At 37.6% G+C, this 21,797-nt stretch overlaps 1 protein-coding gene across 1 annotated transcript in view; it reads left to right on the plus strand.

Annotated features, from left to right (window-relative positions):
• The window catches only part of MYO16 (myosin XVI), a 252,767-nt gene that overhangs the window by 224,021 nt on the left and 6,949 nt on the right, over positions 1 to 21,797 (plus strand). The window contains exons 32-33 of the mRNA XM_057390020.1: positions 6,725 to 6,883; positions 10,064 to 10,155. Of these exons, the coding sequence (XP_057246003.1) occupies positions 6,725 to 6,883; positions 10,064 to 10,155 (251 nt within the window). The remainder of the gene's footprint in view (positions 1 to 6,724; positions 6,884 to 10,063; positions 10,156 to 21,797) is intronic.

Consider the following 21,797-nt stretch of genomic DNA (forward strand, 5'->3'; position numbering starts at 1 on the left):
CATTAGCATTCAGTGTATTCCTGATTTTCCCAAGAAAGAGAACACAGATCAGAAATCCCTTCTGTCTGCAAGGTCTTGTCTTTCATATGCTGGCTAATGGGGTCCATCAATTCTCCCTTATTCTCATGTATAATGACAAGCTGCTTGCTTTAAAATTTACATTTTTCTAGATAACAGCCATGGGTTTTGAGGAAATTGAGCAATTTAGCTTTTACATGCCATGATAGCACAGGTACAAAAAACTTCTCCTCTTGCACTGTGTCAATTTATCTGCCAGAATTTATGTCTTCCTGTTTTCATAGATGCTGGCAGAGTATAGCTGTGGATCTTGATACCTAAAACTGTATATTGATCAGAAAGCACTGTTTTCCATGAATGAAGAAATAACATTTAATGTTATACTGAGATTATTTCAGGTTTAGGACTGAGATACATCCTGCCTAGCTTGTGAGACTGAATTCCCTCAGCTGGAAACTCATCCTTAACTCTCTGTTTAATTAAGGAAAATAAATGTGTGCCTCGAAAGAATGGGCATGTCAAATCAGACTGCGAGGAGTCTGTGACTTCYATTTATACCAGAGCAGAGCTAGGGAGAACTAGCAGAACTGCTGCTCTYCCTGTGTAGTCAGGATGAAACCTTTAAATGTGGTTTCAGCAGAAACTGTGCAACAGTGCAGTGGTCCACCAGCTCCATATAATTTGAGGCACTTTTTTCGTCCATATTTTTCCTTTTCTTTTTCCCTTAAATAGATTAATATTGACCACTGATTTCTGATTGTGGTAACTAGTGAAAGTGAAGGGTTGTGTCTGTTTTACTAAATGAGCCAGTGCCAGTGAATGTCCTTGGAATGTCAGCTCACTCCTCTGCACTGTCCAAGTGCAGGGCAATCTCCAGCATCATTTGGGACCTGGCAGGCTGGCTCCCTTCCAAACAGATCTGGGCATGGCTCAGGAAAGGACATTCCCCAGGGAGTATTTCCAGCAGATAATTTGGATGCAGCCTCACTGCTGTGGAGGGCAAGGCGAGTGTAGTAGAGCTGATAGGGGTCTCTTACCATTTGCCTCAGGGCCAGAGAACAGTTGTGATCACATTTGAATAACGAGGACAGACAAAGCAAGAGGCTCTCTGTATTTACCCTCTGTTATGAGTCCCTTGGTGCTTTGGCAGCGCTGCACAAAGCATCCAAGGTAAGCATGAATGGGATCCAAAACCCGCAGAAAGCAGCGGGGCCCTTCTGATGTTATTAATGAGGTTTCAGTTGGACTGTAAATGATGAGCTCTTGATGTTAAAAGGAGAAGTATTTGAAAAAGAATGTGGGGACATATGTATTTATATACATTGTGTGTATATTTACATTTAAAGAAGGGAGAGCAAAACAAGGGATTTGACAGAAAAGTAAAATACAATCCAATCATCAGGTGAGTGATTGCTGGGCTTTTAATAACATACAGGTTTTTCGTATCTTGCTGCACAAAGATTCTGTGATGATTCCACCGAAATGCTGTTATTAGTCATTGATTTATATTTTGCTTTAGACTTTATAAAATAGGCTAAGTACATTATTTCCTTAGAAAACTAATAGTTTCTCAAAAGGTTTTAGTCTTGCACTTTTAATCTGTCATATGAATAGAGTTTATACATTTTCTAATTTGAAAATATAGAGCTCATTTTCTAATTTGGTGAGAAATCATTAATTCAAGCCTAAATGCTACTTATGAAATAACTATGATCTTAGGATCATACATTTTATGTTTGAGGAATAAAGAAGAGTTTTATAATAGGATATTTGGAGGGCATAACTCAATTAAAAGAATTTAAGTGATTCTTTTGAGAAAAAAAGTTCTAGCATGTAGACTTTCAGTGTATTGATTTCTTTTAAAAGTGAGATTAGTGACTCCAAAAGAGGGGGAAAAAAGAAAATACATTAATTTCCATAATTGCCATACTCTGTTTTTTTACATAATAAATGAAATTCTATGCATCCTGTGCTTTATGACCTTGAGTTTTAAACTCAGTCTCTTCCAAGAACACTAATAATGAGTAACTGTGGATTTCATGAGCTGCCTCTTTTGCATACTGTGTCTCTTGCACTTTTCAAGTAACATTGATGTAATTAATTGTGGATTTTGTTAGGGCTTGTTTATAAGGAAATAACTGTTACACTTTGATTTGTCATCCTCTTATTAAAATCACTGTATATATGTTTGCTCTCAGCTAGTAAGTATGCTACAGCTGAGGGACAAATGATGCCCTCAGTGCAGACATCTGTACATTCTATTAGTCCATACATCCTCATTAACTGCAAGATTAGTCAGAGCAGAACTTTACTGAGTCAGAGGTATCTTTTTGGCAAAGTCAGTTTACTGAAATAATAATCCAAATACTGTTCACATTTGCAGACTCTCTAAGTTTTCACTTGAAGCTTGTATTCCTTTTATAGTCATGGACTTCCACCATGCTGCCTCTGCTGATACCTCTGTGTAACTAGTCTTTTGCAAGCAGGTATGGGTGACTCTTCAAACTCATGAAAGCTTCAGCTGAAAATTGTGAAAGATGTCACTTTAAAAAAAAATATTGAAACCTGGTAAATAATATGTCCATCTAGTAAGAACAGCAGATCTGAACAAAAAGCTAAGATTCACCATGTTGGTGAAGATGTTTAAATGTAGGAACCATAAGGGKTTTTTTTTCTGTCTCCTAAAGTATTTCTGATAGTTTCATAAAGTTGTTAAGGGATGAGAGAGAAGTGCATACTCGTATCTGCAAGATACGATGGCAGCAGGAGCAAGTTGACATTAATGTGGAGAGAAGTCCAAACTTCTGTGTTAGGTGACTAAGAAAACATGARGGTAGAGGGCATTTCAGACCAATACTTGACAGATAAAATAGGAATCAGTTGAATTTTAAATAGAAATATTATGTTAAAATATTAGGACATGCCTTTGTTATGCTCAGGGATATTTTGAATTGGGAGGAGGTGGGAAAGAGAAGGCTACCAGAAGATAAAATTAGGACCTTCTGGCATGTTTAATAAAAAAGCAAATGCAAAGTGCTGCACCTTGAAAGGTTACCTCCTACAGTAATGCAGGGATCAGGCTGGGAGAAGGGTGCTGGGGGCTGTGGGAGCTGGRCARGRGCCAGCAGTGAGCCTTGGCAGCAGAGACAGCCAGCAGCACCCAGGCCAGCATCAGTCATTTCCCCCACCCAGCACTCACTGTTAGACCAYGTCTGGGTACTTTGACCAGTTTGTGCTTCCCAATACAGAAAATGCCAATAACCTGGAGTGAGTTTACACCAGCAATCACAGAATTGTTAGGGTTAGAACTGAACTTTGGAGATCACTCAGTCCAACCCCCTGCTAAAGCGGGATACACAGGAACACAYCCAGGTGGGTTTTGAATGTCTCTGGAGAGGGACACTCCACAAGCCCCCCGTGCAGCTTGTTCCAGTGCTCTGCCACCCTCARTGTAAAGTTCTTCCTCAGAAGGTGGAAGGTGAAACACCTTGTCTTTTAGTTTACRGCCACTGCTCCTTGTCCTGTTGCTGAGCACCACCAAAAAGARCCTGGCACCATCCTCCCTCCTGACATCCACCTTTGAGGTATTTCATGCAGTGATGAAATTGCCTCTCAGTCTTTTCTTCTCTACACTAAACAAGCCGGGCTCATACAGTCTTTCCTCGTAAGAGAGATGCTCCAATCCCCTAACCACCTTTGTGACCCATCGCTGGACCCTCTCCAGTAGCTCCATGTCTTTCTTGTACTCAGGAGCCCAGAACACCCTACATGCTCAGGGCTGGAGCGTGCTCCTGTGAGCAGAGGCTGGGGCAGGGGGAGCTTGTCCACTGTGGGGCAGAGCTGATTTCAGGGCTGTTCTCCTGAAGTCTGGTTGAATTTTGCTGATGTACAGAGTTGAATTTTTCTGTAGACTCACGGAAAATCTGCTTCAGTGAGGAGCTGAAGATGCCTATGTGTAGGAAATTAATTCAGGTACCTTTATATAATCCAGATTATTTTCAAATAAAATACAGGCTTCTTWCTGACACCTGAGATCAGCTAAATAAGGCACTATGAAATATATTTTTTCTATATAGTTTCCTGTTTAGAAACTAAAGGTGTGCATTTTTTTACAATGTCTGAATACAGCAGATGGGGTAACAAATTTTTGTCTAGATAGCTGTCCCCAAAGCTATACTGTATATATGTCCACTGCTTATTTCTGCCATTTTAGGTTGATATTCTAGTTCAACAGTAGCTATCCACAATTCTTTGTAGTATTTCATTCTGCAGATAAAAATAAGAAAAGGTAATTTTCTTTTTCCTAGAGCCCTTCATGAATGCCCTGAAAAGATATCAATGTACCTATGAAACAAAAGGCTTCTGCAAACAGKAGTGCAAGAAAAATTCTTTCTACTTGCTCATTCTCAAATGAATTACACATGTCAGGCAAATCAATAAATCTTTCGAATATCAAGAAAAATAAGGATCCCAGCCACTTCCCCAAGAAGCTTTATGTAAAAGATGGCACAGTAATTATGTAGGTGGATTGTGATCTATAGGCAAGTKCACTGACTATGAACATTGAAAAGTGACATTTCCTTTTCAGACAAATTTAAAATGAGCTGCAAAGATGCATTTTGCAGTCAACTTGCTTGTACAAAAGCTAAATCAGGCATGCTCTTATAATTGTACTGTATGCATTTTCCATCTCAGACTTGGTTCTACCGCCTCTCCCAAGTCAGTTATTGTGGGTAGAGCTGGCCTAATTTTTTCAATGCATAGCACATTTGCCTAAAGATGCATTTTATGAAACAGCGTCACTGAAACAATTCAGTCAGTCTGGCAAAAAATAATGATATGGGAATGAGGGCAAAGGAGGCAGGGAAAAAATCCAAACAAAAATGGAAATGTTATCTGACAGCTTGAAAATGAGCCTTTTGACTTTTAAAGACAGATATTTTTTAGACAAGGAAATACTAAGAACAATTCAGAGTTACATAAYTGAAAGTTAAACAAAAATAAGAATGACCTTTTCAATTAGATGAAATATTTTGAGCTAACCAGAATGGATTTACAGTTTTCATTTCATAATTATTTTTTGTTATGTTGGTACTTTTAAAATCACATGGATGTTTTTCAGTTCAGGCATAAAAATGAAAAACTGACCRTACAGTCAACATTAGGCTGGAAAATCTCCCAGTTAAGTATCTATTACCTGGTGAAAAAATGTTTTTCCTTCCCCTTGAAAAACTTTCATGTGCTTGAGATTTATAAGAATATATCATATCTTTGGGAGAACTAAGGATGTTATTGGAAGTATGGATAAATGCTGTAATGTTGGTTTTAATAGCTGGTCTTTTGACCTCCATTGGTTCTTGCTGTCATTATGACAGAGCTTAAATAGACACAACCAAAATCAAGGAATAATAATCAGAGCTGTCATAGAAGGAGAATTTCCATTTTAGAGTGCTACAAGAAGACCTCTGCTCCAGGATCAGCCGTAATACATCATCCCTGCAGCTAAGGCCAGCTCTCAGAGGGGATGCAAAGAGTTAGGAAGACTGAAATGGAGAGAGCACCAAATGGAGATTTGTCTTCCATGAATCAAGCCTGACTATGGCAAGGAAAGAATATGAAGAATATGGATTTTTCAACAAACACAAAGAAAACCCAAAAATGCAAAACAAAGAAACCACACCAAACAAAACAAAACAAACAAACAAAAAATTTAAAAAAATGCATTATTTCAAAACCTTGCCAGTGCAGGATTTCATCAGCCCTGTCACACTGGAGTGGAGTGGGGTTAGCCAGGGATGCAGATATTGCAGTGGGGTCCCTCCTACYGTCCCCATCCATCTTCTCTTCCAGCTCTGAGCTGCAGTGGGGAGCCCCCTTGGGCACAGCCGATGACTGAGCCCTGGTTCTGGTGGAGCACTGGGCTGACAGAGCCAGGCGAGCTCAGAGCCAGCTCCAGGCACTTTGCTGTGAGCTGTTCTGCTTTGCATGGATGTGCGATCAGTCAGAGGGGGAAGAGGATAAAGGCTTTGTTTTGCCCTTCTCTTTGAACCAATGCACGTGCATTGTACAGAGCTTCAGAACTCCTACAGGATCAGACCTGCTYTTGACGGCTTGAAGGAATTTAAATAAAAGGCTCTGACTTGAAAACCTGGCACTTTATAGAAAATGACAACTGATGGCTGGAGAGCCCTGAGGCTGGGTATACAATGGCCACGGGGAGGCTCAGCTGGGGGGAATATTGCTGCTATGGTTTAATCKCAAAAGCCATTTTGTTTCTTGTGAGAAGAGGTAAAAGATAAGATCCCATTATATCTGTTGCTAATATCACTTGGTACAATGATGAAAGGCATTGCGGTGATGACGGTGGTGTGTAGTCATGTGAAATAGAATCTAAAATAGAGGCAATATTAACACTTGGTGAGTTGTATCCACTGATATTTTTGTGGAAGGAAACAATGCATATGAAATTTCGCAATGCCTTTCATTTCCTTAAACTTTAAAAAGCCAGAAGTGAAGCAGTAGCAAAAAAAACCCAAACCAAACAAACCTTCAGAAATCACTGATTTAAACCTTTCACATTTATCACTGGACTTGTTAATTTGTTGATCACTTTGATTAATAAATAAACTTCTCTCTGTGTTAGTTTTAGTCTACTTACATATGAAAACCGTAGGAAGCTGACAAGCATTTTTTCTGTTTCTGTCAGGTGCTGAAACTAATCTGAACTTGAGGAGCAGGGATGATCCAAATACATCAGATTCTGGATCAGAAACACAGGACAAAAATGCAAATAACCATGGAACTCAGTCATCTAATCCACTGTCCAGTTCTGTGACTGCTGAGAATGGAAATTCAGTATCAAATGGTAAGCAGTTTTTAATCCCAAAGCTCTTCTAACATAAAATTGCTGAAGTGTTTCCTTCAATGAGCTTTGTAAGATACAGTCAGGCTGGAATCTTCTGAGTTGTGACATATCTGCTTCTGGAACTGGCTTAACTTCGTATGTGTGAACTGATAAACCCCTCTCCAATAAAAGCTGAATGTGAAGAAAATAAAACAGCCTCTGTTGAGGAATTTGTAATTAGTTCAGCTCCAATCTATAAGCAGCCTAAGGCATGGAGGACTGAGATTTGAGATTCTGATCCTATAATCARTACAAATGGGAYAGAAAATAGAAAATCAGGATCTCCKTTTKCTAYAGRTGYCTTGCTAGTGAATGARAAGTTTATCRTTGTAAAAGAAAATGGTACAAGAGCAGTGAACATCTTTCAAGGTTCTATAGGCATTAATAACACATCTCTGAGTTCGTATTTTTTACTAGCTGTTGCTTTTTCATTTTGTATAATGAATATAATGTATTGCTCATCTTTTTTAGTTTATTTTTAAAAGGAAGCATAGCACCTTTCTACAGCTCTGTGCTGTCAAACTGTGACTTCTCCACCACAAAACTTCAACACTCACCAGAGCTTTTAGTCTCAAAGAAAGAGCTTTTTGCCAAATACAYAAAATAATCAGAAAGCCTCTAATAACCTTTTACATTGAAATGCTGAAAGCTGTGATCCCACATCCCCCAAATTACAGTACCACATGTAATTGCAGCAATAATGTATAGCAAAGCAATAATGTATAGCAAAACTAATTTTGCCAAAAAAAAAAAAAAAGCCAAATTAAACTTACTTTTGGTAACTTGAGAATAGTTGCAGGAAAGCCCAATCCAGATGGCAGTTTGTGCTCCAGACTGAGCCTCTCATTAACTTAGGTTCTTGTAATTTTGCCCCTGGCCCATCTGAACTGATGCTTCCAGCCTTGGACTGAATTAAGCAATTTCTTATTCAATGCACAGCTGTGGTATCCTGGTATTTGTTTAGGTGTATGTGAAGGAAAGCTCTTAGTATGTAATCAACTACTCCATTTGTCTTTCCAAACTTGACCAAGCCTCTGCTTTCCATGGCTGTGACAACATGCTCTTGCTGTGCATGGAAACTTTACTTACTTGACAAGAACTCTTATCAAAGTGCTTTTTACAGAAATAAACAGAAAATCACTGATAATCTGATTCTTAGCTCAAGGCTGTCCTGGACAGTCAATCCTAAAGTGTATTAATACAGTACAAAATCGATATATTTTTCAGAACATGCTGCTTGGCCTAGGAAAGTATTTTCATTCATTCCTGGTGGTCTAGAATTATGCAAATACTTTGCATCCTGTCTTTTATTTGAATTAAATGAATAGCACCTACTTTTRGAAGGTACTTTGCATTAAAATATGGATAATTTTTTATTACTTTAATTGAGATATATCAAAACTGAATCCATGTAGGTAAATTATTAGTTCAGAAAATACTTGGAAAATGGGAGTTGTTTAGGTTTCTTAGAGAGAAATTAAATTTCAATCACTTAATTTGATCAAAAATTTGTGATCTTGCAAAGGGAGAATTTGAAGGTGGAGTACAGATAATTTTATGTAGGTAAGAAAGCAATAGTGGTAACTTACATATAATTTACAAGACCAGTAGTATACCAGAGGACTTGGATGTTACACCTTGCTCATGTAAATTCCTAATATGTCATTGCCCAGCTTCAAAAAGTGATAATCCCRCTTCAAAATAATAAATAGTTCCTRTCACTGGGTGAACAGGGTCAGATTYCCTCTGCAGCAGGCAGAAAAGAACTGAAATGCTGGATTGTCACAGATTTGATCTGGCTCCTGAGCTGCAAACAAGAGATTCACCTTCTTCATTGCCTGTGTTTTCAGGGGAAGTCCAGATGGTGTAGGAAAAGATCCATATTTATGAATGCTTTATGCAGAAGAACAAAGAAAATTTTTAAAAAACCTGTTGTCCCTAGTTACAAAGTTGTGGAAGTACCCTGTTTTAAGGGAGAAACTAAAAGGAGAATAGAGAGACCAAAAAGGGGTTTTACGATTTGTTTTAATGCTCATTTTCCTACTCTGATTTTGATTGATTATAAATAATTTCAGTTCATTTCCCCAAGCTGAGTCTGTTTTTCCCATGACAGTGACTAGGGAGTGATCTCTCCTGTCCTCATCTCTACCCACAAGCCTTTCATGATATTTTCTCCCCTCTGTCCAGCTGAGGAGGGGAGTGATGGAGCTGCTTKTGTGGGCACCCAGCATTCAGCCAGGGCCAACCCACCACAAGCACAGCCCTCTGAGGACTGCCGTAGGAAAAATGACCTCCAGCTCAGCTGGACCCACTACACAGAGCTACCATGGTGCCTGTGATTGTGGTTTGTGAGGTGCTTCATAATGCCTGTCATGGACTCCAGTGTTTCTGCCTTTGGTTCCTCCATCCCACTTTTCAGATCCTTTGTAGTGCTATGGGAATGGTATTCCCACACGGCAGAAATGGTGGGGAAGCAGAGCAATGAGCCTCAGTATAGGATCACTTTGCAGAGGTGATTGTTTCTCCTGACTACAGAAGGAGACTACCTCGCTCTTGTACACTGGAGGACTGGTTTTTACACCACTAAATTTTGGACAGCTTAATCCCACATCGATTGCACACAATAATTTTAAGACTTAAAAAAAACAGGTTCTGCACTGAGGGAAGGAAATTTTGAATCCTGGACCTAACATTGACTTTCTGTGTGACACAGAGATATTAATTTGAGAGCAGACTGCTGCAGGCTTGTTTTTTGTTCCTTTTGCATTGCTTCTGCCATGAAAAGGAGCCAGGGAAGAGGAGCCAAGGGAAGAGGAGCCAGGGATTTCCGCATTGCAGGAGGAATCCCTGGCCGGTGCATAGGTGATGTGTTATTGCAGGCTCTTACATTGCAATTGCTCCTTCTTGTCAACCAGCATGAATACCAATGATGTTATCCCTACTTGGCAAAAAAGAATTGTCCTGGTTTCAATAAGCATGGAAACAGGAAATACACAGGCGAATAGGCAAATGTGTGATTTCTTCTTCTTTTTTTTTTTTTTTCTAGTGGAACATATCAAGGTCTTTTGAATCTTAATTTGAAATCCACAGATGCATAAATTTATAAATTTCAAATTATAAATTGGTATTCTTCTGCTTTAGGTTTACCAGAGGAAAATGAATATTCAAGACTGTCGGCCAGCACTACAGCAGGCTCATCAATTCAAAGACACAGGGAGAGCCACACTAGTCAGGTAAATGTTTCATTGATGGTCTGCTAGAACCACTAAAAGAGAAAAAGACCATAGTAAGTTGAAAGCTGTCTCTTGATTCGAATTTGGATATTGGCAATGAAAAATGCAGACTTCTTTCACAGGTTTGTTTTGGACTAAAGAAAATAATGAATTTATTATTAACTTTTTTTTTGTTGGAAGAATAATCATCCTGAAAGGTTCTTATAATGATTTTAAAGTTTATGTTTAATGTTAAAGTCAACTGTTGTTGACTGTGGATTCTATTTTCAGCCAGGAAATACATCTCTTAACCCTGAAATATGTTTCTTAACAATTGTCTTAATCAAGACATTGTCTCTCTCAAGACACTGCTTCATTCAAACCAGAAACAGTTGTATGATCCTTGTAGAATTAAATGCATAATTATATCATCCTTTTCTATASAAAAGCAATGAAAACTTCAAAAATGCTCTTCACAATTTTTATACAAATAGCAATAAGCAATAAAATCAAAATATCTATCTGTTAAAACAGCAGTAGGTTCTAAGGTAATGGGAAGCTTCCACTGGTTCTCTTAAAATTTCTATTGAGTTAAAGTAATTTTTAAATTGCAACATAGAATTGAGTTTGATGTGCATTAAGTGAGAAAAAGGGATGAACTTTTTTGTAAGATATTTTCTTAATTCCCTTCTTCAGCATTTTGTGTCTAATACAAACCACTTTCTAAGTAACCATTTCTGGTATAAGTGCAGTCAAAATTTTATTATTGTATTATTTAACTTAAATGGCATTAGTGTATTCTCCTGTTATTATGTCTTCAGCCCACTTTTCTAAAAGGGTAGTCCCAAGTAAATTTTTTATTTGAGATGACTGTAAGAAGTTTACAGCAAAGCTAAATATGGTTCAAAGTCATAGCTGAGAGGACTTTTTGCAACAGAAGTCTCTTATTTTACAATTCCCAAACTATTTTACTGGACGGTAAGGGAAATGCTTTATCATATTAGAAGCTACTTCTTGTCTGTGGGGGACAGCTGATGTTTCCTAACAACAAAATGCTGGCCCTAKCCAGGTAAAATGAATGTTTGGCCATTGACTCCAGCAGGAGTGAGATTCAACCTTTGACGTCATACTTGGTTGTAATGTAAACTTGAAAAACAATACAGGTTTCAAACAAAAAGGTTTCAACTGAGTAAATAAGTGAGCAAACTAGTACAAAAGTCTCCACTTTTTGGTTTTCTGCCTTTCTGCTTTCAGAAGCACATAACTCCAGTGCCTGTTCTGAGTTGATAGCTGTGCCAAGGCAGCACTCAGCAGTGCACTGATCCCYTAGGTAGGGCTGGCCAGAGCTGCCCTGGCACACTTAGGAACATATCCATCTTGCACACGATAACAAATTTTTGCCATCACCATATCTCTCAGATTCTCAAAAATGGACTTGCCAAAACCAGAACACAATTTCGTTTCAGTATTTTGAAATGTCGCTTTTCAGTAAATAGATGTTTTGCCAAAGTGTTTCACAAATTTTTAAAATAGGTTCCATGCAGTGTATTCGGAATTACATGCAGGGATAATCCTTAAATGCAAGCTCAGTAAGAACTGTGACACGTTTAGAAAAGAAACCTGTAGTTCTGTGATTTTTGCTACTATTCCTTTAATGAATAAACATCTTTCAAAATGGTGTTGCCAAAAGAAAAAGGAAAAAATCTTCTTCCCATAAAAAGAAAAAAAAAAAAAAAAAGCTTTAGAAAAATTCTGTGCTCACAGGGCTGAGAATTCTTGCTGTGAAAAGCATTCCTCACCATTGCCAAAGCATGGCATATATTTGAAAATGATGGGGTTTAATTACTGTTGACATTTCTTAGCATGCTGCTAGTGACTCTAACAGCGTACAAGCCAGTCTTTGCCAGGCTTCACTGCAGTAACCTTATCACTTTAAGTAATTCTTGCACAGCTGTATGAAGTAGGACACATTTTTTCACAGGTCTGTGATTGACTAATTGCTCTAAAGAGAAAAATGTAGGCCCTTGGATTTCTTGGCAGACACTGTCACTTCAGCTAAAGGAACTGGTTCACTAGCTTTCAGGGGCTTCCAACATTTTTTTTTTTTTTAATATCTCCTTGTTAGTTCCTTACTGAAGTGACAATAAGGGCTAGCTCATTTCATTTTTGTCACAGGATCTCAAGGCCCATACACATTCAATTAAGTTTAGACATTGGGGCTACGGTACCATCATGTTGTCACATCAGGTGCTGATTACCTGCATCTCTGTCTGGCATGTCCTGCACACTGCAAACCCTCTGCTCCAGAGAGTTCTTCAGGTCCCTGTCTGTCTGCATACAGCACACAGATYAATCTTTAAACAGACATTTCTGAAAGTAGTTACCAAGCACAAAGTATCATCCAGATCGTCATCTCTAAAATGAGGTCTGCTGAAAAAAAGAAGASGTTCACTGTTGACCATGAATGCTGATTTTCTAAGGGCACTGGTTACATAATTTTAATTGAATGAAAATGGACAAAAATTGGAAAATTCAAATACTAGCAAAACATTTCTCATTGGAAAGTTATGGAATAAAATTCTGCTTTCTTCTGTCAGAAAAAGTGGAAGAGTATTAAAGTTTAATTTTTGTCTCATCAGAAATGAAAGAACTTACATCAAAAGAAATAAAAATCTTGCATGTCAAAAGAATAACAACCTGTATGGTTTGTAAACTAATACCTTTTTCTTCATATTGTTTTGTGGCTGTACAGCTGTAGATTTCCAAGTGCTTTTTATCAACAGGCTGTAAAATAATATCATATATTACATAATAGCACATAAAACATAAAGAACCAAACATCTGATACAGCACTGCACTTCTTCATTCTCTGTGAAGATGAAAATCAAACCATGAATTTGGGGGTGAAACCAGATATTAAAAAGTTTCATGTGCTTCAGTTTGTTCAGACAGTAGATTTTCCAGAAGCTGCTAGCAGAGCCACACATTTTCTTTTCCCCAATTCAACACACTGCCTTCCCTGTGTTTTGTGCTTTCCTTGTAAACCAAAACATTCCAATCTTCAAAACTGTAAACCAAAAATCTGCAGTAGAATGGTACTGCAATAGTCTACTTTTACAAGAAAACTTTACTCTTACCAACTAACCCTACACATAYCAGCTGCAAGAACTGCACCTAAGTCAGCTTCTACAGAAAGCGTCTTGGTAACCTCTGCTTCCCAAACAGCAGAAAACTAGGAATCTWTGTTTTCCAAACTTTTTTTTAGATTACAGATGTAAAATTATTTAAGTAATTATTGTTTCAAATTCCTTCTGTGATTTGTATAAACAGTTTGACAGTTCCAAATGTGCCTGTATCTGTAATCTCAAATTCTTATGCCCCAATTTCCTTCCAGAGACAAAAACCTTACCAGAAGAAAAGAGATGTTTCTTCTGGTCATTTTTGCCATAATATTGCTTAGGTAGGAAACTCTGATATAAGTAAGAGTCGTTTCTATTCAGTCACACTCTTAAGAAGTGATCCCAAAGCGTACTGGAAACTCCACAAATATTGAAATTGTTTAGCAGGGTCTAAAACCCAAAATCTCCTTTAAAASAAAAAAACCCTAGTAAAATACTGCTTCTGTGCTCTTTTTCTTTTGCACAAAACATTTTTCAGTTCCTTAGCCAGTCCAGTGGGCTCTCTTCAGACTGTTTTTAGTGATTCCTCTGTTCTCAAGAGCTGCTATGAGTTCCTATGTTTAAAAGACGGAGCAAAAAGACTGTTAAAATATATAAATTCTTTGGAATGCCAGCAGCAGCAGCAAGATGAAATAGAGTCAATAAAAGCAAGCCTATATATTTGGTACCTCACACAAAAGCAAAGTGACCCTGTCTTTTTTCACAGATCCAGAACTGTGGGGATTTTTTTGCGTTTGGGTTTTTTTTCAATTATATTTTAAAATTATTATTACCATTCACTATGAAGTGGGAAGTGGTATGAGAAAGATACAGTGGAATGAAGAAAAGCAGGCCAGCTAAAAGATTCCTCTTTTTCTTACGTGGGCAGCAAGAAGCAACATGGTCTGTATGTAACAGGATGAGATGGACAACCTGGAGATAATGAACAGATGGGAAGTGAGGGACAGATTAAAGTGATAATAAGCATGTGTGTGTGGCAGGAGTGGGGAGTAAACCAGGCACAGATAAAGGATGATTCTGAGAAGTTCGGAAGAATAAAATGGCTGAGAGAGAAGGCAAATGAAGAAATAGAATAAAGGATTTTAGAAAGATGAAGGAAAGAAGAGCCAGAGAGAAGGAACCAACCCAGTGAAGTGAGAAAAGAAAAAAAGCTAAAAGTAAGATAAGAACAGGAGGGAAAGAGCCAGGAACAGAGCAAAGGGTGATGCAGTAAAAAGAGAGGGACTAAGGAAAAAAAAAGATAAAGTATGGTATTCATCTTCATACACATATCAATGTGACTTTTTACGTACCATAGAATAAAAATAATTGTCATGATTGTCTACATTTATAGGCTTACATTCTAAGCATTCTACATTCTATAGGGTCATAGCCATAGTCTCCTGAAGATTCAGTTATCCCAGAAGAAGGGTATAAAACTTCCTACTGATAGATGCAAAGCCTCTTTGTCCAGTTTMGTTTAGAATGGCTGAATATTTGATTATTTGTAATCAGATGATGTCACATGCATTCAGTCCTATGGAAATGCTCCCAGAACAAGACACAAATAAGCAAGCAGCTTGCCATCCTGGTAGGTTAAGTAATATCTGACATACGCTATACCCTGGTGTAGGACTTTAGTTACCCACTTCTGAAACAGGTTTTATCTGTCATGTGTTCGAAGAGGTGAGATAAAAAATTATGATTATTTTTTCACATATGGTTATATTAAAAAATCTGCAGTCTTATCTCTTCTATTTTGTTTAAACCCCATGGTGCAGATTGGCAGATTGCAGTAATATAGGAGCCAACATCTGACAATGTTAAATTGGAAATGTCTTTTCATATTCGTGAAGTATGTATTTATTGTTTCATTATAGCTTAAGCCATAGCTCTCATTTCATGAAATCTCATTTCTCTTCCCTCARAAAGAGCTGCATATTCATTATGGTTTCAAGGGTCTTCTTTGTTCCTACTTGATTTAATATTTGTTGCCAGCCTYCTCTTTTGTTGACTGTTCAAAAGTTTAAAAAAATGAATAGTCAGTGATGTGTTGCAATGTGTTGCTATCCCCCACCCATTGTCAGTTCTAAACACTGGGCCCTAACATGCATTGTTATTGTCTGTCATGTTTGCCTATTAGCTGGAAGTAATCTTTGATCATCTTTGAAGCAAAAAGTRGCAATCAAACAGGTCTGGTGTAATAAAAAAAATTCTAACACCTTTGTAAACACATAGCATCCAAGAGAAGACATAGAATGTTATATACTTATCATTGATCTGAATCAGTCTATCYCCCTGCATTGTGTTTTGTTTATTGTTTTGACAGTAATGCCAAAGAATGCTCTTTGTAATGTCACACACATTGACAAAAATCAGGTCTTATAAGACATTGTGGCTTTATTTTTAGAAGATTTACAGTCAAAAGCATGTGCCTTATAGATTAAATGGTGTGAGGCAGTGCACAGTGTAAATTCATCAGTAAATATTTTATCATGTGTTTATGTATGAAGGGCTTTAGGAGGGCTGATRCCCCACTGCTCACTGAGGATATCCCAGACCTGACCACTGTGTCCTGCACATGTAAAAGCACAGATCCTATTCTTGGAAGCAGCAGAGTCACAGCCAGCTCCCTGCACATTTCAGCCCCTTTCCTGTCTCCAGTGCCTCATCCTCACTGCATTTTCCMCTGCTAGATGAGACTGTTGAAGAGGCAGGAACAAAACCACCTGAGTATCCCCTTGCCCTCCCTAAGCTCAGGTGTTTGGTAAAGGGTGCAGTTACTCCTCTTGGGCTGTTGCACTGCCCAGTGGGTSACCTTAAAAAGCTGCTTCAAATTTGAGCTCAACGGGGTGGGGTCCCAACCCCACTGACAGCACCTGTGGGGAGTGCCTGGTGTGAGGGAATAAATGAGCTCCTGTGCCCTTCCCTCCCTTCTGTCACACACTGCCACATGCAAATAGCAGAGATTTCGATTGCTCACAGACCATAAATTAAATTGTTTTCATCTAATGTTGTTTGACCATAATTGTAGTGTTTGTATACAAGAAAGGATGATACCCAACAGCAGCAAATACGAGTTGATGACTGTAATTGCTTTGAAAGCATTGTGGCAAACATAGCCTCTATCTAGTCAAATAAAATATCTCCATTAATGCCATAAAAAGGCAGTGATCAATTAAGTAGCAACATGACTTAGTTTGTCAGACATTTTTTTGTTAGATTATTTGCAAAGTGGTATCATCGTTAGGTCAGCTATTTCAAAAACTTGTATGATAAAAGATTTGTTTTCAGAACTCATCTTGAGAAAGACACAGGTACTGTCCTGAACATATTCTTTTTCTCAAGCATCAGAAGCACATTAAGGAGATGCTTTRAAGGTTTTAAAGAGCATTATATAATCAGTGTATCTGGAGATAAATATTACCTCAGAGAAAAAAAATTTCAATATTTGTTGATGGTTGATGTTTTAGTCACTCTGGGAATGTGTCACATTTTGTTTGACATCAGAAATCTAGAGTTGAAAGAAACTCAGCAAAAAAAAAAGAAATTAAAAATTGAAAACCACAAGATCCAAATAAACAAATAAACTACACCCCTTTTCTGAATGTTTAGACTTGTCTAACTATTCCCAGCTCAGATAATCAATATGCCTGATATGTGCTGTCATACATTATTGAACATTGCCTACCTTGTGCTAATATTTTCTACAAGATTAGAAAATACAGTTGTACTCAGGATTTATGTGGTCATTTTATTTTGCAAAGAGATATTATCTTTGTTTTATTGCTGAGATACTTTCAGTCTGTATGGAAGATGACTACCATATGCCATTGATAATGTGATATAACTATTGATATATTTTTTATAATATTGATGTAATTACTTCACCGAGAGAAAGATGCAAAAGTATAGAAGACAGGTGACTTTCAGGAGTCAAAAGACTGAAGACAGTTATTTTGTGACTAAAACATATTACTTCAAAAATAATAATAAAAAAAAAAATGACGCCAAACCAAACTACCATCTCCCTCTCCTTGAAATCAAACAAACAAAAAAAAAACCCTACAGGAAACCACAACAGTATGGCAGAAAATCAAAGAACTTCTGATGGAAATAGAATTGCAGTTAGATGAAGAATGTAAAATCTCCTGCCTGAGGTGCACTAAAGGTGTGTGTAGCCCAAAATTCTCTTTCTGATAAAAACAAGAAGGCTCTACTACCCAGGGCAAAGAGAGCAATACAAAAATGTCCCTTTTGTAAGTGTCATCTCTGTTTCCAGTGTTTGTGAGGACGGGCTTCTGGAGGCAAAGTTCATTCTGTAGATAGCAATCCTCAGGTCATTTTTCTTTCATTAATTGTTCTGGAAAATCCTATCAGAAAGTGAAACCATGGCAAACACTGGAATTACTTTTTTTAGGATGAGTTTTGAGAGCTTTCCAAGTGTCATGTGGYAGCTGGGGGCTGGACTGAGCAATCAAAGATACCTGTGTCTGTGTGATCTCTGACACAAGAATATCCTGCTCCAGCACCATTCTATGACTGATGTTTGGAAAAAACCTGAATCTTTCCCTTGAAAAAAATCCAACAGATAGCCATAAATTACTTGTCAGAAGGGGAAAAAATCTTCCTGAACCATGTGGTGATGCATTTTTCTTCATAAAGTAGTCCCTTTTAATTTTTATTTTAAGTACAAAGTCACTTTTAAGATTATCCCAAATTTTTATATGTTAGGCAAGTTATTACTTCCCTTGGTATGTCATCTATGCAACGACACCTGTTCTAAAGGAAGTTTCTTCTTTTGATGTAATAAAAAAATTTAACTGAGAGAGAAAAAATACTTTCCTATTTTAGAAAAAAAGTAAATGCAATGTATTTTCAGTTATGGATCACATTAACTCTATTTATGCTGGCATATCTCCTCCAGAGCAATTCCAAATTTGTACCAGATAGAACAGCCATTTTCTTTACCTTTTTCTCCTTTCCAATAAATCCATGTGATATCCATTATGAGCTTCATTTTTGGACATTGTAAAGTTGCTCCAACACAAAGACCAATCCTCAGCTATTTAAAAGAACAATTAACTAAAATAATTTTATTGTTGTATATCACATATCAAGTTATTACATCCAGTGTAATTTGCTATTGCAAGAAAAACATGCCTGTGCCAGCACTCACATGACAAACACATGAATCAGTTTGGATCCCAGTGTTACATTTATATTTGAAGATTTTGATTGGAATTTTGAAGCATTTAAGCTTATTTATCATAGCAGCTCTCTGCTCCCTGCTGGGGTCTTACATGGCCAGTGCAGGTTTCCCAACCAAACACAAATTTACACATTGATTTGATTTATTTTSAATGCTTACCTAGGCTTCTTAACACAGCCTTGGCTTACTGTGCACTTTCCTCTTACAGATTTAAATGAATATTATATTGGTATATAACATGTAGAATAACAGGTTTTTTATTTTCCTTGATTTAGTAGCTGGTGGAAAAGCAATCCTTTCCTATTTTCTGCTCTTTTTTTAACATAAAAAAACTCCCAAACATATTGGCTGGTGTCTGAAAGGTTAGGATTTTTGTAGAGTGCTTGCTCTGTAGTTTGGAAATGAATCTGTGATATGCATGTCAGTATAGGGGCTTACCAGATTTTTTAAAAAAATAAGCCATTAAAATGAGTTGGAAACATTTTGGTGAGATTTGCATACAAGTTGAATCAAAATATTTTGCTCTTGCTMATAATAGCATGCAGTAAGAATTATTTCCTGAATTACTAAATGAAATGGTGTCTTTAATTTTGAAAGAAGAGGTGAGAACATCCTTATCGTTATTGTCTTTAACTGGGGATCCACCAGAGATCCACTGGGGTCTGTGAACTGTTCTTGAGGGCTGTATTAAAGTTAACTGTGAGTCACTTATTGGCTGAAATTCATTTGGCTTTCCTATTTAGGCGGCCTACAAACTGAAAGAGATTGTAAGCATAGGTTTTGTCAGGGCACATTGATTTCTAAAATCATTATGATAATTTATCATCAATATTTTACATTTATTGCATAATTCACTTTAGATTCTGATGAAAGTTTAGGAAGGTATAATTATTGCTCTTCTGAACTCAGTCTTCCCATGGATTTCATTATGGAACTTCAACTTCACTAACAGAGGAGAAAAATYAATGATGTCCTAATTAACTGTGAGCATTTACTGACAGTTACTTTAAAGCACCAGCACTGATAAACCTGTTGAAAAACTTCAACAATTGACATTATTTCTGCAAACAAAAAATAGGAACTAGCTACAAAATGCAAATATCTCAGGATCACAGGTTTATATGCCTTGCATGTTCGTAAGTTGTGCTGTGATGTTTTCTGTCGTGGTTATATGTCTATAGGCAGGAATTTTACCAAAACTTAAAGAATTAACTGAAACCAGACCTGTAATAAAACACGAAGAGCTACATTTTGTGCAAACAAAATTATTTGCATGTTTTAAATAATATGTAAATGTAATATGTAATTAAATACTTCATTTCTGGTGAATATTAGTGAAAAACAATGCACTCAAATAAAAACATTACTAGAGTAGTATAYATGTATTTTTGGAAAGGTAAACCCTAAATTTGGTCAGTGAGGKAACAAATTGAGGTGAAATACTGAAAAGAATCTACCAATAATAAATCACTGTCAGACTGGGTAATGAGCCCTTTAGTCATAGGTTGATGRTTAACACTCTCTTGCATTTGATACACAGAGAATACAAGTTCTTTGCTTCTGAATGTTACAAAACATCYTCTGGAAAGTTACAACATTTGATCTTTTAATGCAGAATGAATTTCCTGAGCCAAATGAATGAATTCTAGAGYCAAATCTCTAAATAACTCAAAGTTAATTTTAAATGGGCCAGTTAATCATTTTATCTGGCATATTTTTTTGTCACAAATTATTTAAATATGAAACCTTCTACTTTCTATAATTAAAAACTTGCTGAATTTTTAACTTGCATGTGAAATAGACTGTAATTAAAATAATTTATTGACTTACCTTATAGCAGCTCATACTGATTCTAAGAGAAAGTTGAAATCCAACTTGTCTGCTTTAGGCTGAAAAGTGAAATCTAGACAGAATTTAGAAGCCTAAATCCAGAAGGCAGCTCAGGCCTCATTCTCCAATGACTGTGCAATAATAAAATGTGTATGGGCAAAATCATGCTCTGAGCGTTTCATAACTGGCAGCATATAACCAAAGTGCTCTGTCTCCAGTGGTTTTTGTGCACTAAAATCACAAGGGACTCTCCTTGRAGGATTTACTTCAGCACAAAGCACAGGAGTCGGAGTCCCTCTGTTCTGCACTCAGAGTCCACTCCTTGTACCTGTAGTGTCCTCTCAGCATGTGGGAACTTTGTCTCTTCCTAAATCTGAAAGAACTATGGTGGGTTGACCCTTGCTGGACACCAAGTGCCCACCAAGCTGCTCYATCACTCCCCTCTGSGACAGGACAGGGGGAAAAATAAGATGGGAGAGAAAAAATCATGGGTCAAGATACAGGCAGTTTACTAAAGCARAAGTGAAGGYTGTGTACATGGAAGCAGCAAAGGAAAAAGAAAAGTATTTTATTCACTATTTCTGATCAGCAAGCAATGTCTGGCTGCTTCCTGGGAAGCAGGGCTTCAGCACATGTAGAGGGTGTTCTGGAAGGCAAACTTTGTAGATAATGTAACTTTCCCCCTTTTTTTGATCGCTGTGCAGAGGTCACATGGTCTGGACATCTTGGTCATTGGTCATCAGTCAGTTTGGGTGGGTTGTCCTAGCTGTCCCCTCCCAAGATGTTGTCCACCCCCAGGAATGTTGGATAGAGCRCTGAGGCTGTGCCTGCTCTGTTCAGCAGCAGCCAGAAAACACTGGGGTGTTATCAGCTGCTTCCTCRGTGCCAATGCAAACAGAAAATTATCTTYATCTCAGCTAGGACCAACACAGAGRASTTGAATTGSATYTTCTAATTTCCCAATATGCTCTARCTTCTAGAGAATGGTGAAAGTCTTTCCATGCTTGTCTTGATGGAACTGAGCTATTGGTGTTCTATCACCAGCCAAAATCCCTGATGCCAGGAGGAGAGCWCTTGCTTTGACACCCTTAGTTTGGGCTGTGAAGTGGAAAGAATGAATTCTGAAAGCTTCTTCCTGGGCTTTCAAYTTATTTTGTTCAGCTTGCCATATTTTTCAGAGGAAAATATGGATCTTGTTTAAATCCTTCAATCCATTGCAGTTTCCAGTTAAGAGCTGTGGTTACCCCACAAGCTCTTTTTTTGTGTGTTACTGTCTTTGACACCAGCTTTTCTTGTTTGCTCAGTAAGAACTCTGGATACCAAACACAGGGATGATGTTTCCACCAAATGGCAGAGCTGTTAAATGTCAGGTGGTCAAATAATAAACGTTTGGTGCTATGTTCACCATGTCTGATTGACCACTGACTTTGAATAGGAAAATCCTGGTCTGCTGTTGTCGCTGA

Source organism: Malurus melanocephalus, unplaced genomic scaffold, assembly GCF_030028575.1.
Source record: "Malurus melanocephalus ecotype Western Australia unplaced genomic scaffold, MMel_1.1 scaffold_1, whole genome shotgun sequence".
NCBI lineage: Eukaryota > Metazoa > Chordata > Aves > Passeriformes > Maluridae > Malurus > Malurus melanocephalus.